At 58.2% G+C, this 16,240-nt stretch overlaps 1 protein-coding gene across 3 annotated transcripts in view; it reads left to right on the top strand.

Moving 5' to 3' along the window:
* The first annotated feature begins 8,004 nt into the window (after nt 1-8,004).
* The window catches only part of TNS1 (tensin 1), a 201,161-nt gene continuing 192,925 nt past the window's right edge, over nt 8,005-16,240 (top strand). For 2 of the 3 annotated variants that reach the window (XM_081813624.1, XM_081813628.1), the window contains exon 1: nt 8,005-8,115. In XM_081813624.1, coding sequence (XP_081669750.1) covers nt 8,020-8,115 — 96 coding nt within the window. In that variant the 5' untranslated portion in view covers nt 8,005-8,019. Of the gene's footprint in view, nt 8,116-15,403; nt 15,535-16,240 lie in introns of those variants that run through there. The other variant, XM_081813626.1, reaches the window with a different exon arrangement.

Below are 16,240 nucleotides of genomic sequence, written 5' to 3' on the forward strand. Positions count from 1 at the left end.
AAGTAATGGGGTGGAAACGGGCCTCTCTCTAGATGTAGTGCTTCATTGGAAGTTCTGCCTATTGTCTAACTTGAGTATCTCCTGCTTCAGGCCAGACCCATTTCCTCATGTTTATCTTCAGTGTGGGTGGGGAGCTCAGGAACTCACTGTTTTGCTTTTTTTCTTCTGTTTTCTCTGCCTGAGAGGCTTCCCTCAATCCCTCTTTCTTCTTGAGTTCCAGCTTCTTCTGGGCTCAGGTGCCCCCATTCTACCTCTCCTCTGGCCTGCTTCCAGCATCGCCTAACAATGCTGTCTTGGCTCATCCAGCTGGGACTCCTGGCTCCTCTTCCTTGGGTGTCCATTCCCCAGATGGTGGTGTGAACTGTGTGTTCCAGACAGGGTGCTCTTGCCGAAGGTTCTAGTGCGGAGCATCTGTGTGGTGGGGGTGGGTGAACTTGCTTTGAAAGTTGCTTCCGGGTGCCCCTCCCGGCCCCAGTTTCTGAGATATTTGCCCAGTAGCTCCCCAGGGTGCCTTGATGACTCAGGTCCGGTGCCAGGCGTTTTCACATTTAAGGCCATCCTGACAATTACCACATGGGGTTAGGGTCCTTGGCTCCATTTTACGGAAGGGGAAACGGGCTCAGAACAGGGAAGAAATCTCTTCCAGGTCACACAGCCGGTTAAGAGTCATGGTCGGGATTGGACCCTGGTCTCTGCTGGCTTTGAACCTGTATCCTTTCCTTTAGGAGGTGATGCTTCCCATAAGCTTTCTCCCAGCATGCTCTCCACGGCACTGGGAGGTGAGAAAGGCAAAGGCAGTGTACCTGTTCCACAGACAAAGCTGGGCTCCCAGAGGGGCTGTGCTCCCGCCTGGTCTGGGATGTCGCCTTCTGTCCTTGGGTCTGTCTCCTTACCCCCCATGGCCTTGTGACTTGGCTCAGACATCCACAGGGCTGCATCAGTAACTTCCTCTTCTCTGGCCTGCCTGGGGCTCAGGCCTGCCCTGCTCTGCCCTGAAGCTAGCAGACAGAGGGAGCATAGAACATGCCAGAAGCCAAGCTTGAGTGGATCACAGAGAGGGCGTGGGACCCTTTGGGAAGCGGGAAGAGGAAGCCACCTTGTACCGTTCAGGTCAGGGGAGCAAATGGAAGTCTGCGGGGGCCAGGAGGGCCTCTAGCCTTGGGAGGATACAGGATCCAGTCGGGGGGCACCATTCCTCCTGGCAGCTGTGGAGTGGTGAAGAATTTGCGTCTGGTGGGGCTTGGGTACCCTCAGGAGCTTGTTCAGGGCCTGGCCCCCTTGGGCCAGCTGGGGCCTCCTCCTAGTCAGGAATCAAGTGCCCTGAGAGTCTTGGCCCACATCTGTCTCCTGACCACAGGGGCTGCAGCTGGGCCCTGGCGGGACTCCCTTGCTTGCTTCTGGAGCCTGGGCATGAGGCCATGTCCCCTTGTTTTGTGCCTCGGTTTCCCTGGCTGGCTGGCAGGTGGCACCTTACACTCTCTTTCCTCTTTCATTTATTCCTTGCCTCTCCTCCCCTCACCCAATGCCGGCCCTTTGCTGCCGCCTTTGTGAGATGTCACCTTCCTCCCTGTCTCCTTGTCCTCGCGCTGGCCTCCTGCCTTTCTGTTTTGCTTGCCTCCTTCTCTCCACTCCTGCGGGCTTTCTTTCACTTCCTGTCTTTGACAGTCTCAGCCCCAGTGCCTTTCCCGTCTTTGCTTGTCTCTCTTGGAGGCTCCGTTTCCCCTCCTGTCTGCAGCTCAGTCTTGGGGTCCACCTGGGATCTGACTCAGTGACCCAGCTCCTGGCTCCTCCTGGCCCTACTTCTTCTCCCACTTCCCCGGAGGGCTGCAGGGCCCAGGCTGAGGGCCCTCGGCGGGGTGGGGAGCCTGAGAGTCCTGGGGTCTTTTTTTCTGGACTCCATCCTATTTCCTCACTCTGTAGTCAGGGGTGGGCCCAGGAGAGGAGCCCAGGGAGGGGACTGGGGGAGGATGGTGTGGTGTGCCAGGAGTGGGATGGGAGAGAGGTTGTTGGGTGAAGAGGGGGTAGATGGAGATCTGCTTATCTGTCTGTATCTGCCTCCCTTTGCCCGTCTCCGGATGTCTCTAGCTATCTGCCAGTCACTGTCACTGTCTTTGCCTCTCCGTGTCATCTAGGGTCTGGGACTGGGACACTTTAACCCAGCTCCTCTCCTCTGTGCCTCCCACACCCACCCGCCCTCTCTGTCCAGTTCAGGGGCAGACCAGTCAGTGGGCTGGTTTCCCAGGAAGGAGAGGGGGCTGTGTAGGGGCTGGGTGGGGGTGGAGGTGAATGATAATTGTATTAGCTAGTTCTGATGCAATTGGGCTTCCCAGACTGGGCCCTCCCCTGCCCACCTCCCTTCCCCTCCCCTCTCCCCTGCCCCCACCCCCACTCTCCATTCATCTTCCTCTCTCTCCCAGTTCCATCAGAATCAATTAGACAGTCCCTGCTTTAATCTCATGCAGGAGCCTGGGCTCAGACCCAGCTGCCCAGCTCCTGGTCTGCAGTTTCCACGTGGGGCCCTGCAACCAGCACCCCAGTGGTGGAGGGATGACCAGGATGACCTCAGGGCCCCTGTTCTTCTCCACCCCCAGATGCTCTGGCCTGTCCTGGGAGGGAGACCAGGCCTTGGGCTTCCCTATGGATTGATCCTCACCATCACTCCAGGTCTGTCCCCACCCCTCCCCCCTCCACCGTTTGTCATGTCAGCCTCTGGGTGGTGATGGAAGTCATTTGGAAAGGGGCCCAGAGGACCCAGGATTCTCATCCTGCAGAATAGAGTGAGGTGGGGGTGGGGTGGGGATGGGGGCTTGAATAATGAGCTGCGAGCGCCTGAAGGCATTCATTGTGCAGAAGAGAGTGACCAAGTTGTTCTCCTTCCCCAGGCAAGGCAGTCTAAGAGGATTTGCTTTGGCATTTGAAGGGGGGGGAATGGAGGTTAGGTATCAGGAAGAACTTCCTGCGTGTCAGGGGTCAGAGACCTGGCTTAGGGGGTGAAAAGGAGAAAGAGAACTTAGGGACTCACCTCCTATAAGAGAAGAAGCCTTTCCTGCCTTTCCTCCCCCCTCCTCCTTCTCTGCCTCCTCGCCTCCCGTCTGCAATGCTGTGCTATGGAAAAGCAGTGGACCAAGCATGGGGGGGCCTCCATGCAGTTCCGGCACTGCTACTTTCTAGCTAAGTGACCCCTGGCAAGTCACTTTACCTCTCTGGGCCTCAGCGTCCTCATCTGTAAATCAAGTGTGTGTTGGGGCAGGGGGCAGGAGAAGGTGTGGGGTCCCTTTCGAGTTGAGCTGGAATCAGGACTGGATATTGGGGAGCTGTTTCAGAATAGGAACATGGGGCCCCTAGCTAGGGGCAAGTGGAGTGGAGCTGGATCAAGACCTCACTGTCCTGGCTGCCGTAGCAGCAAGAGCCCAGAAGGCCACACTCCCCACTGGTCCACAATCCAGGGCTGGGGGACCAACCAGTGCATTTGGAAGCAGGAGTGGTCTCCCTCCCTCCCTCCATCCTTTCTTTCCTTTCTTTCTCTCTTTCTCTCTTTCTCTCTTTCTTTCTTTCTTTCTTTCTTTCTTTCTCTTCCTTCCTTCCTTCTTCCTCCCTCCCACCCTTCCTCCCTCACCCTTTCTCTCTCTCTTTCTTTCTCTCTCTCTTTCTTTCTTTCTTTCTTTCTTTCTTTCTTTCTTTCTTTCTTTCTTTCTCTTTCCCTCCCTCCCTTCCTCTCTTTCTTTCTTCCTCTCTTTCCCTCCCTCCCCCCCTTCTCTCTTTCTTTCCATGCAATCAACCAACCAATCTACCATGTAATGCATGTCCATCAACCATGCACCGGGCACCATGCTGTGCACCAGGGCAGGGGTACAATGGAAAGGCAGATCAGCTCTTCAGGAAGCTGGCATCTGGCCGGGAAGGGGTGGGATAGGGAAGTGAGCAAATCCGTCAACAAGCGGTGCTAAGAGCTGTGAAGAAATGCTGGTGTCCCACAAGACTGATGGTGGGAGGGCATGCAAGGACTTTAATGGGGCTGTCAAAGGAGATGGGAACCTAGGAGATGACATTGGAGCCCACATGAGATGGGACCCCAGCTCTGCAGGGACCCCTATTCTGTTGCGTGGAGGAGAACTGTTTGAGTTCTGGACCTTGTAGATGGTTGGGCAGCGAAATGATGGGTGCAGCCTGTGAAGTCCATCTATGCACTGGGCTCTGGGGAAGCCAGCCTGGGAGGTGAGACCCGAGTGAGAGCCCCCTGGAGGCCACAGGAGGACTCGCTGTGGTTGGGAGGGTGTTGAAAGCAACTGGTAGTGAGAAAGCCAGGCCTGCTAGAGCTGTCCCCATCTGATGCAGGAGAAAGGCTGCAAGGTCCCTGGGGAGAAGCCTCTGTACATCTCTCTCTGGGTGTGAAAAGAAGACCTGGAGCCTCAGATCAGATGCCCAAGCCATTCTCCCTGAACAGGAACCGCCTTTGTCCCTCCGAAGACAAAACCAGCGGGGGGCACTGTGATCCTGGGGGCCTGGGACAGAGGAGGCTCTGTGCCTTCCCTGAGCGGGTGGGCCCTCCTCCCAAGGCTTGTCCCCAGGGGGCTTGTGGCTGTGACCTGCTCTCTTATTTCTCTGACACCTTTGCTGGCTGCCTCTGGGAAATTTCCCCTTCTTCCACTCAAGGGAAAAGGGGGTCCTCCTGGCTCTGACCCAGGGAAAACTTGGGGAGAAAAGCCCAGAGTGTCTCCCTGTCTGTGCACGTGGCCTCCATCCCACCTCGTCTCTGGAATTTCCTCCCTGGCCTGCACTCAATATCTGGGTCTCTGGGCTGCATGAGCAAGAGTGGGCTGAGGAGGAGAAGAAATTCCTCCTGCTTTGAGCCCTGGCCAGCCCTACAGCACAGCCTAGCTTGCCAGGGCAGACTCTGGCTGAGGAGAGGAGGAGGAGGGACGAAGAGCCAGGGCCCCAGACGGTGGCAGGGCCGGGAGCCAGGCCCAGGGACCATGGAGGTGTAGGCAGGGCCATGTCACATGGGTTGGGGGGGCAGGAGGTGGAAGCAGTCACTGAAGGGCTGGTTCACCCTCTGAGGATGGTGGCTAGCTTTTCAAAAGCTCCACTGGGGAGGGAGAGTTAGGAGTTGGGGGGCTCTTGTCTGGCACCCACTTGGGCACTGTAAATGTTGGGGGTCTGATGTGAGGTCCTCAGATGGCCCAGACCCCGCCTAGGCTCATCCCAACCCCTCACTCACTCCATATGTTGGCTCTAATATGTGGTCCCCCGTGTCTGATCATTTGTGTCTCGTCCATTCTGTGGAGCCTTGCATCTCTGTCCCCGATGCTCAGGGGCCTGGAAGAAGAAGGAGAGGGAGGAAAGATTTACTAAACACCCACCAGGAGCTGGATGCAGTTTCTGGTGCTTTGAGTACTTAGCAGGAAAAGGGGATTGAGATTGAGAGACCTTTTGGGATTAGGCTCCTCCTCACCCCCCGCCCCCCAAGACACAAAAATTTTGGTGGAAATGGAAGCAAAGGAGTTGTTGCTGAAACTTTCCAGGAGATTCTGGGGATCCTGCAGCTGTTCTCAGGATTCTGACCTCCTCTGGTGGTGAAAACAGAACAGAGGACTTGTGATTTCCCAAGAGCATCAAACTCCCCCCCGGGGGTGGGGGACATATTTCTGGGTGCTGTCAAGGCAATACACATGGGGGCAGGATCACATGGATCTTCAGGAATTGAGACATGGGGCATGAAGCTAGGCCAGAGGCTGGGAGGGGAGCGCTGGGGAGCAGCTCCAGGCAGCGATGGGCCAAACTTCATGTCCTGGTCGGCTGCTCATTCTTCCCTTCCTCTCTGGAGGTCCTTGGCTTAAGGACAGCTCACTGGGCAGTGGATGAAGTGAAGGGCCCTCTGCCCTTCTGAGTCTTTTTTCTTCAGGATCTCCTTGATCCTCCTAGATCCAGGAAGAGCTGGGTCTAGCCACCACTTTCTTCTCTTTCTTCCTACCCCCGCCTCCCCCTTTTGTTTCTGTGTTTGATGAGTGCCTTTTGTGTCCTAAGTGCTGGGAAGACTTTAGGATGCTATGAAGAAAAAGTCATCTAGTCCTCCTCTCTTTGGCCGAGCAAGGCCACGCCTCAGCCAATCCTATCTGAAGGACTTCCTCTTATTTAACAAATTCAACAAGTGGTCCCTTTCGATTAAACTTTGTTCCACTCGCTGTGGATTAGGCCCTATTTCCTCACATCTCACGTCTTATCCATTTCCTCTGGTGTTGTGGTGGGGAGGGAGGCTGTGGAGATTGTGGGACCCCCAGAGAGGAGGAAGGCCCCTGTGTGTGGCGGGGGGTGGGGATGATGGTGGTTCCCTTGCTTGGGGGATTGTGAGGGGCTGAGGGCCCTAATGTCTGCCTCTCCCTCTCTCACTAGCCATGCACCAGCCGGGACCTGTTCCTTCTCTTTCACTGTGTTCCTGCCCAGTCTCCCCTAAGGCACCATACCCCACTGCCTTGTCTCCTGGTGGGGATCTGAAGTGGGGAGGGGGCAGGGCCTGAGAAGTCTGCTGGAGTAGGGGAGAGCTTGGGGCAGGGGTGAGGGGAAGGGGATAGGGAGAGGGCATTGCCCTGAGATGGTCCCAGGGAAGCCTGGCTGGGCAGTGCAGGTAGTGGGGGCCCTGGGGGAGGGGTCCCTCGCCGCTGCTCTGCTGGCCTGTTGCTGAGGAGGAGGCCCTGGCGGGGTCCTGCTAGCTCGCACCCCCCCCCCCCTTACTCTCAGGGCTTAGCTGGCTGGCTGCCCTCCCGCTTTCTCTGCAGCAGCAAGCCAGGGGCAAAGCTCATGGCTGCCGGTCCACCTCTCCGTAGTCTGGCTCTCCCATCTGCCTCTCTCTCCCTCTGTGGCTCTGTTTCTCGCTCCCTCTCTCCCACGTCTTGCACCTCCTCCTTCTCACTTCTCTCTCCCTAGTTCCAGGGGCACGGTATGATCACCCCAAACAAGATTCCTGAGAGGACCCGCCCTCACTTCACATCATCTGAGCACAGCAGAGGCAGAGGAGGGTCCCCGGCTCCAGTGGCAGATACAGGGCAGGACGGGAAGTGAAGGTGGGGAGTAGTGCGCCCTGAACCCCGAGCAGGACGAGGTTCAGCCATAGCCAGAGGGGGCCTGTCCTGCTCTCATCCGTCTGAGCTGGTTCAGCCCCTGAGGCAGGGTCCCTTCCAACCTGGGCGGGTTCTGGATGCTCAGAGCTCCCTCACTCCCTGACTTGGCTGGAGAGAGCCCCAGGTAGGGGAGGCTGAGTGTGGCCAGGGTCAGAGGTTGGTGGTGAGTGGGGACAGCTGGCCCGGTTGTGTTCAGTGTCCCCATGTGCACGCCCCAGCCCATGGATGTTTCTGCTCGTCCTGGAAGCCGGTGGCCTCCGTGGAAGTTAATCACATTATGCGCGGGGGAGCAATATGGGAATGGAGTGAGGTCTGGAGGGAATCCACACACGCACGCTCGCTCACACACTCACTGCAGCTTGGAGCACAACGCTGCCGCCGTCGCCCAGGCTCCCAGCGCCGCCGGGCGGTGCTCTGCCCTGCTCGCAGGTGGACGCCTGGCGCCCGGCCCCGCCTCTGCCGGGTCCCGACCCGCCTCTCCGGCGCGGCCCCGCCAGCCTCCCAAGCTGCCGGGGTGCTCGCGCCCGCCCCCTCCCCCCTCCCCAGCCCGCCCGGGAAGCAGGCGCGCGGAGGCTGTCACGCCGCGGGGAGTGGGGAGAGAGGGGAGCCGCCGGAGGAAGTCTCCGAGGCTGGAAGCGCCCCGCAGCGGCCCCGCGCCTCCCGCCGGGGCTTCCGGGGAGATGGAGCCACGTCGGGGCCGTTCCTCCGGCTAGAGGGGGCCGGACACTCGGACACGCGGGCTGCTCCCGCGGGGGCTGAGGCTCCCGGACACCCCCCTCCGCCCCCCCGCCCCCGCCCGGGGCCGGGCTCTCGGCGTCCTCCTCTCCCCACCCCAACTCAGCGCCCGGAGCGGCCGGTCCCCAGACCCTCACGCCCGCCCGAGGCGCCCATCCTGGGGGTCACCATGACTCGGCTGAGCTGGTGCTTCTCCTGCGTGATCCGATGGGGCAAGTACCTCTTCTCCTGCCTGCTGCCCCCGCGCTTCTGCCTCCGCAGCCAGGTAAAAGCCCTCCGCCTCACCTGGCACCTGTTCCCCTCCCCTCCCCCACCCCGGCTTCCCACTCCCTGACAGGCACTCCCCGCCCGTGGTCTCCTCCGCGGCCGAGGTATCACCCTCCCACCTTCAGGGACACACCGTCTTGACCCTTGTCAGCCTGGCTTTCAACAGAGTTTGGGGACTCCTGGGGCGCCCCTTCCCCGGGCAGCACGGATGCACGAGGAGGGAGTGGCTGCCCTTCCCCCAGCGCATCTGGAGTTTGGGTCAGAAGTCTGAAGGGTAGTACTGAAGTCTGTGGGGATTTGGGCACAGAGGAGCGTTTCTAAGGGTTTTCAGCATCCCTCCTAAGTTTCTGTGGGAAGGGAGGACGAGTTCCTGGAAATGGCTCTTTTCCCCCCACTGGACTAAGAGGACCCAGAGTTAAGGCTCGGAGATAGCAGAGTGAGATGGAAGTGGGGCGTGAAGGGGCTGGTGGACTCGGGAGGGATTTCCCAGAGGATGGAGGGACCAGGGAACTGGACAGGGAGAGGATGAGGGCAGGAGGCAGTAGCTGGGCTAGTGAGGGTGGAGGGGTCTGCGGGGAACGCAGTGCAATGGGTCTATGGGTGGGCGTGTCCTGGTTGAGCATCTTTCCCCTGGGATCCTCCTAGAGAAGCTCCTTGACAATGCCTTCAGGGTGTGTTTGCTTGACTTGTGTGTGTGTGTGTGTGTGTGTGTGTGTGTAAGGAGGAAGCTGGGGAGAGGGTGGAGGTGGGTGCATAGCTAGCCAGCAGAGTAGGGAACTGGAAAACCTGTGTGTAACCTTAAATTCTCTCCTGGTGGGTCAGAGACAACCCCAAGAGCATGACCTTGAGCCCTTAGAAGCGTCCAGTGAGGGGAAGGATTTCAGGAACTGGGGGTCCTGTAACAGGGAACTGGGCTTCTGGTCTGTTCTGCATTCCTTTTGGGAACCAGAAGGGCCCGACACGCTGGGGGAGAGGGGCGCAGTACACCATTCTGGTTAAGAGTGCCAGATGCAGAGCCCGTCTGCCTGGCTTTGAATTCTGGCTCTCCCATTTACTAGCGGTGGACCTTGGGCAAGTTGCTAAATCTGGCTGTACCTTAGTTTTCACACATGTAAAATGGAGATAATGAAACTACCTACACCATTGGGTTGTTGTGAGGATTAAATGAGGCAGTACGTTTAAAGTGTTTACCGAAGTGCCTACTCCATAGTAGGTGTTCAATAAAAATTAGGGATATTATCTTGATTACTATTGTGCCTTTCCAGCAGGGGTCTCCTTCCTTGTAGACCTCCAGACAGGCCAGGACTGGAGTATGTGGGGATGGAGGGATTTCTCCCAGTATCCATTCTCTCCATCATATGGGATTGAATGTTCAGCTCCTCCTCCCAGGTGCTGCCTCCGGGCCTCAGTTTCCCTCTCTGCCACTCCGCAGTGGGGAAAGGTGCCAACAGGCTTCTGCTCCAGTCACCCAAGGTGTGCTTTGAAATCTTCTAGCAAAATGCATTGTCCCCAGGGATTGGTTGGGAGGCAGGCTCTGCAGCCGTGGAGCACGGGGCCAGAGCCCCATCCGCGGTCCAGTGGACTCTGAGTTCAGAGGCTGCGGAGTCGGGTTTTCACATTTGGGAAAAGGCAGCCTGCAGCGGGAAATGGCCAGCAAGGACCAGGTCAGTTGGACCCCAGGCCGCTTAGCAATCCCCCACTCCTCATTTGTAGAGGTAGAGGGTGACCCCGAACTCCTCCTGGGCCAGGATTTGAATGGGGCACTGGGGGTGAGGGGCTGGATGAGCAGCTGCAGCTGCCTCCCTCCCTCCAGCCAGCCTTGGAGGGCCGGAGTCAGGCAGGAAATTAGAGCTGGGGGGGAGATCAAGATCACCTAGTAGAGCCCTGGCGAAGATTTTATTAAAAATTGTTGGGATTGGGCCCAGACTCTGTCCCCACCTAGGGTGCTGGTGGAGGGGAGGTTAGGGGAAGGGGAGGTGAATGATGCTCCTTCCTGTGTCAGCTAGGGAAACTGAGGCCCAGGCAGGGCCCAGTTGGAAACTCGCCTTCTGTTTCAGGGAGCATCCAGATTTTTGGAATGCAACGGGGTGACCCCCATCTCATACTGGAAGGGTGGTGGGCATGGGGGCAAGGGGCAAGACCTCCCCAGCCCACAGGGTGCCTTGGTAAGCTTTGGGATGGATGCCTCATGCTGCGGGCTGATGTGTCCCATGCCGGGCTTGGTGAATGAAGTGTAGATGGGACTTCAGCCCCCATTGACCCCTGGCACCCTGCGCAGTGGTACATGGAGGCATGCTAGGGTTCTAGCACCGCAGAACTCAAGGGCCGAGTGTGTATGGGGCTGGGAAGAAGCAGGATGAGGAGGCATAGCTTACTGGAAAGGAGGGTCTCTGGCCAGCAGAGGCCAGACCCTGTGCTCACCCAGATCTCGGGCCCCAGAGCTTGCAAGTCCCACGGCTTTTCTCTTCTTGTTGGCTCTTCTGGAGCCACAAGGGAGCCAGTCAGTCTCACCCCGAACCCTGTGGCTGCACTGTCCTCAGCTTCCCTCTTTCCTGCCCCCTGCACCTCCCACCCAAGCCAGACCTGGGCCTGGGTAACTGACCCCCTCTGTGGAGCTGCAGAGCCAGCCCTTGGATCAGCTGTGGGCGGGGAGCTAAATCATCACCGCCACATGGGACCATAGCCCCTAGTCCTGCTATAGGAGCAGCAGGAACGTTCTCAATCCCCATGAGATGTTGAGTCAGACGCTGGCTCTCCATTCTCACACACCCTAGCTGTGTGACTCCGAGCAGCTTGCTGAACCTCTCTGTGCCTCAGCTTCTGCCTCTGTAAAATGAGAGCTGGTAGGAGCCTTAAGTGGATGCCACAATGAAGTGCCTGATTAGTTAATACTATCTTTCCTGGGGCAAGGGGTGGAGTGGTATCGGCTAAGGGGACGAACGGGTACAGATGGAGTTACCGAGCGCTTGGTGTCAGATTCCTGCGCGTCCCATACTATCAGGCTCTGTAGCTGGGTGTTGGAGAGGAACCCCAGAGCCAGCAGTGCCCCTGCTTATTTGACGGGAGGCATCTGGGACAGACTGGGAGGAAGGCTGTGGTGTGAGCGGCCCCTGCGTGGAAGGCGGTGGACTGTAGGGTTGGCAGGAAGCTGGAAGCATGATTGTTGCACAGTGACTGGCTGCTTTAGGGAAATGTGTGGGGCCTGGGAACCGTGAGACTGGGGCTCTTTCCTGACCAGCTCTGTGACCTCCCTCCACTGCAGGGTTGTCGTCCGTTCAACAAGGGGGCTGGGTTAGATAAGCTGTGCCCCAAAGGCCAGACTCTCCCCGTGGACATGTTTAATTTGGCTGGCAGCATGGGTTTTCTTTTCTTTTCCTTTTTTTTTTAAATTTCAAAATTCGGGTTTTTTGTTCATATTTTGTATGAAAGATTTTATATGATCATATAGATTTGGGGCTTCTTGACAGATCAAAGGATCTGGTGGTCTTCTGTCAGATGTCCCAGATGCCACAGTGGCTGTCCTGAGGAGTGCGTGTCCCCTTTAGCTGGGGCTGCCCTTTCGAGGTCCCCAGAGAACCCTTGCCCGCTCCTCTCATTTAACGTCTGTCGGGCCCCTGAAGGCTCTGACCATGACTCTCCTGGTCGCCCTGACTGTGGCTGCTCGCTGAGCCTGAGAGTCTTTCCACCTCCGATGATCTTGACCTTCAGCTTCTGTGCCGGTTGTGACAGAGGCAAGGCTCAAAGCCACTGCAGGAGATGGGCCAGACAACAGGAAGAACTTTTTGATGGACGAGTGTTGAGGGACAGGAAGAGTGGATTGGAGGGAACTGGGGCCTCGGCCTGGGAACTTGGGGGCATCACAGAAGGTGGAGCTGAAAGGGACCTGAGAGGCCATCAGCCTGGCCATTTTGCGGGTGAGGAAATGAGGCCGGGAGAGAGGGGTGTCAGGCTCAGGCTCGCAAAGCCCCTGAGCTTCATGCCCGCCCTCACTCACGCATCCCTGTGCGCCAGCTCAGTTCACCTCCGTCCAGCGCCCGAACTGTTTCTTCTGCTGGCTGTTGGGTCTGGATCTGGAGGGCAGCTAGCAGGAAGTGCTCTGCGTGCAGATGGGGAAGCCGAGTGGAACCCAGACCTGGCCGTGGCAGTGGGGAGGCAGTGGGGTGGTGGGACCCGGGGTGGTGGCGGGTCCTGAGGCTTCTGGGATCCCAGCCCAGAAAATCCAGCCAGCCCACTGGCGTGTCCCTGATGTCTGCTGCAGACAAGACCCTGGTCCAAGCCCAAGGCGGGGAATCCCAGGCTGAGCAATACTGTCCGAGCCCCCTGAGAGTCCGCAGTCTGAGAGGGCCCAGAGGCCAGGGGTTAGCAGGAGGAGATGGTGCTGAAGATGGGTGGGTATCACAGGCATGTGCAAACGTGTACTGGCAGGACTGCCCAAGGTCCTTCTAAGGGGATCAGAGGGGGAGAGAAAAAAGGGGTTTGGGTAGGGGACGGTAGATGCTAACAGGAGGAAAATAGGTTAGGACCCATTGACTGATAGATCGACTCATTCATTCTTCAACCATGTCTGGTACCTGCCGTATACCAGGCTCTGGAGACACGAAACACAGGGCATGTACTTGCCCAAGGAACTGTCCCCTTGTGTGGGTGGGGAGGGGACACCAGGCTGCGAAGGATGAAAAATGGATAACAAGCCAGAAATCAGGAGGTCATTACAGAGTTAGAGACCCCTCGGGTGGCAGAGTTTAACATTCAACAGGGTGGATGGTGGTTAGGTAGCAGGGAGGACTTCCCAACAGTGAGAGGTTCAGATACAGGGGAGACCCCCACAGGCTTGGAATAGAGGGATGGGGACATTCTGGGGGAGGGTTCTTCCAGGGGGACCCCCAGCACGAGGGTCCTCCACACCCTGAGGGGACCGGGGAAGGGGCTGGCTTGAGGTCCGTGGGGCCCCTTTGGGCTTTGTGGGAGGCCAGACAAGTTGGTGTCACTGTGACTTGGTCTTTGGGCTTGTTTTCCAGCGTTTCTGGGAAGCTGCAAGATGATTTCTCAGAACTGAGATAGCCGTCGGGAGGCGCATCCTCTAGTGTCTCCAGCAGCAAAGGGCTGTGGGAGCAGGAAGAGTGGGCCAGGGTACTGGGATGTCAGGCTGGAGCTGGCTGAGCCCTCCAAGTTGTGGGAAGGCTGGAAGGGCGGGTGGTGGTGGCTGGGGGGTGGGCTCCCAAGGGCCTCCTGAAAGCCATGCCTCCTCGCTTGCCTGTGGCTCGTCTGCAGAGGGTGGGAGGGTGTGCAGGAGTGTCCGTCTGTGGACCACCCAGGGGTGGTCGCAGGGCCGGCTATGCGTGGAACCCTGGTGCATTCAGTGTCGGCCAAACTGTCAGTGAGCCCCAGCAGGCTTGGAAGGGAGGTGGCTGGACTGGGGGAATCAAAGGGTATCGTGATGCTGCAGGGCATGCCGTGGAGGGGCAAAACCTTTTGCAGCTTCATAGCTCTGCAGAAGGACTTGGAGAGACTTGGAGAGAAAGGAGAAGGGGGCCCCCGAGAAGGGACCCTGGTTCTTCACCCTGTCTCCTTGACCAGAACAAAGACTCTGAACACAGGCATCTGCTCCAGGAAGGACCAGAATCAGACACCTTGCTTCGGTGTCCTCCCGTGACTTCTTAGAATCACCAGAAGATAGAGTGTCAGTCCCTTGTGCAGTGCACAACCTGCATTTCCGCACGTGGCAGCCTTTCCCCAGCTGAAGCGTGAAGGGATCCCTCTCTTTCTGGAGTTAGGCAGGTAAATGTCTCGGTTGGTCTGGGAGGCCACACACCTGACTGAGCAGGTCCAGCTGAGGGGAGAGGCCGGTTGTAGAGGCTGAACCCTCGGGATGCACTGTATGTGGTGCTGACAGAGGGTGGCAAGGGCATGCTTTTGGGTGAGGGGGGGAGAGAGTCAGGGGATCTGTAAGCCTTTGTACATGCCAGGGGCACGCACCGTACACTTGTGCATGTGCAGGGGAGCCAAGCGAGAGGACTTTCTTGCCATGTTACTCAATCCAGGAAAGTGGTCTCAAAGTGCCTACTCTGGGTGGGGCCCCGTCCTCGGCATTTTGTGTGTTTATGTGAGTTGGACTGTGTGTCCTGGTGTGTGTGTCTACAGAAGGGGGTGAGGCTGAGCCCTCTTTCCCTCCCCTGGAAGGCTCCAAAAAGCAGAGCGGGTGATTTACCAGCCCCACCCACCCTCACTTGGTCCAGCCTTGGCCAGAGCTCAAAGAGGAAAGACTATGGGGGGAAAAACTTGGGGGGGGAGGGGTGGGAGCGGATTAAGACAATGAGGGCCTGAGCAGATTTTGCTGGATTCCCTTGCAGTGCTCCCTGGGAATACATTTATATTCTGTACCCTACTTTTTACCCTGCTCTGGACCCCAAACTCTCACTCCTGAGCTAAAGGTGGGGGAGAGGGCAGGGGAGGGCTGGAGGGGAAGGGGAGCACTGTGGGGGAGAAGTAGGCGGGTGGAATGGTGGGAGGTGAAAACTGGGCCCAGGGAGGGGGGGCAGAGGCTGTGGAGGAGGAAGTGGGGAAATGCAAACCAAATGTTGGCCCAGGGTACAGTCAAGAAAAACAGACTCTCGCAGGAGCCTGGAGCGGGGCTCCCTTTAGGAAGGGCAGGAAGGGCTGGGACAGATGTTTGGAGAAAAGAAAGAAGGAAAAAAAAAAGAAGTAGGAAAAAAATTGGAATGAAATCCACAGCCTGGAGGCAGGGCCATTCTCCCACAGTCTCGGGCCTGGTTTTTCTTGTGTTAAGGCCTGTTGCTGAGTGTGTGCAAATAAATGTGTGTTCCCAGGGCAGGAGGGCATGCATCTGTACTCAAGAGATGGGACGGGGCCAGAGAACCCCAGGATATACAGATTGTGTCTGTCTGTTCATCAATGGTCTGGGGGCGGGGAGGGGGTTCTGCAGTGAGGACAGTAGGCTCCGCGGGCCTGCCAGCATCAGATCAGAAGGCGGGAGGAGCCTCCGTGGCTCACAGGGCTTGTATGTCTGGAGGTGGGGGTGGGGGTGCAGGGTGGACAGTGATGGCCTGGGGGGGGGGCTGTATCCAGTAGCTGTCCCTTTGCCTTGTCTCCTTCATACCCCCCTGCAAAGCAGGGCTTCTGACCCCCAACCCCACCAGTGGAGCCTGGGAGGAGGGAGGAGACAGGAGGCTGGGACAAGGGGGTGGAGTGGGGGGAGGAGGAAAGGAGGGAGGGTGAGCTGGAGGCAGGCAGGGTGAGCTGCCGGGCAGATGCTGACTGCTCCCTCGTTCTCAGAGCTGCCTTCTGCCTGCTCCGTGGGGGCTGTGAGCTCAGGGGGGCCGTGAGCAGGCTCCGGCCTGGGCCCGAGGGACGGCGCCCGCTGAAGATGACGTGGATCTGTCTGTCCTGCATGCTCTGGGTAGGTCTGGCTGCTTTAGCTAGGAGGTCGCAGGGCCGCCCCCCTCCCCAACATCTTATCCTTAGGCAGAGAGCCAGCGTGCGGGAGTGTTGGTGGTGAAGGCGGAGGGCCTCTCTGCCTCCTGCTGACTGACAGAAGGACAGACTGACTAGGGCAAGCCCTCAGCCGTAGTCCTTCCCCATCAACAGGGCCTAGGCCCTGGTTCTCCGGGTCAGGACATCCCCCCCTCCCCACCTTTCTTGCCTCCACTTGAGTCCAAGAGCTGTAGTCTAAGGAAGCCACCAAGAAGTTTGTTTGTTTTGGGAGCCTCTCCTGCCTGCACCGCCCCCACCCCCCGCCCCCTGCCCTGCCACACTGGGGGGAAAATACTTCACCCCTCTGCTGCTCAGCCCAAGCTGGGGACATGGCCGTGCTAGGGGTCTGGGGGACAGGAGACACTGACCTAGCAAATGAAACCTGGGGAAGCCTGGCTGTGGAGACCTCTGTTTGGATCCCGTTACTTTGATCCCTTCTAGACTCAGTATCAGCTTCTTCCCACTACCATCGCTTCCCCTATAGGCCGCCCATCCTTACCAAGACCCTCCTGCCTCCCCTCCCCTCCTGCCCAGAAGAGGAAAACACTGCTTCCTCTTTCTCCCTTCTTTTCTGCTCCCCGCCCCCCCGATTTAGGAAGGTGTGTGTTGGGGTGAGGGTGCCTGAGGGGTGG

The sequence above is a fragment of the Leptonychotes weddellii genome, chromosome 3 (genome assembly GCF_054177405.1).
Source record: "Leptonychotes weddellii isolate Sample4059 chromosome 3, ASM5417740v2, whole genome shotgun sequence".
Taxonomy (NCBI): domain Eukaryota; kingdom Metazoa; phylum Chordata; class Mammalia; order Carnivora; family Phocidae; genus Leptonychotes; species Leptonychotes weddellii.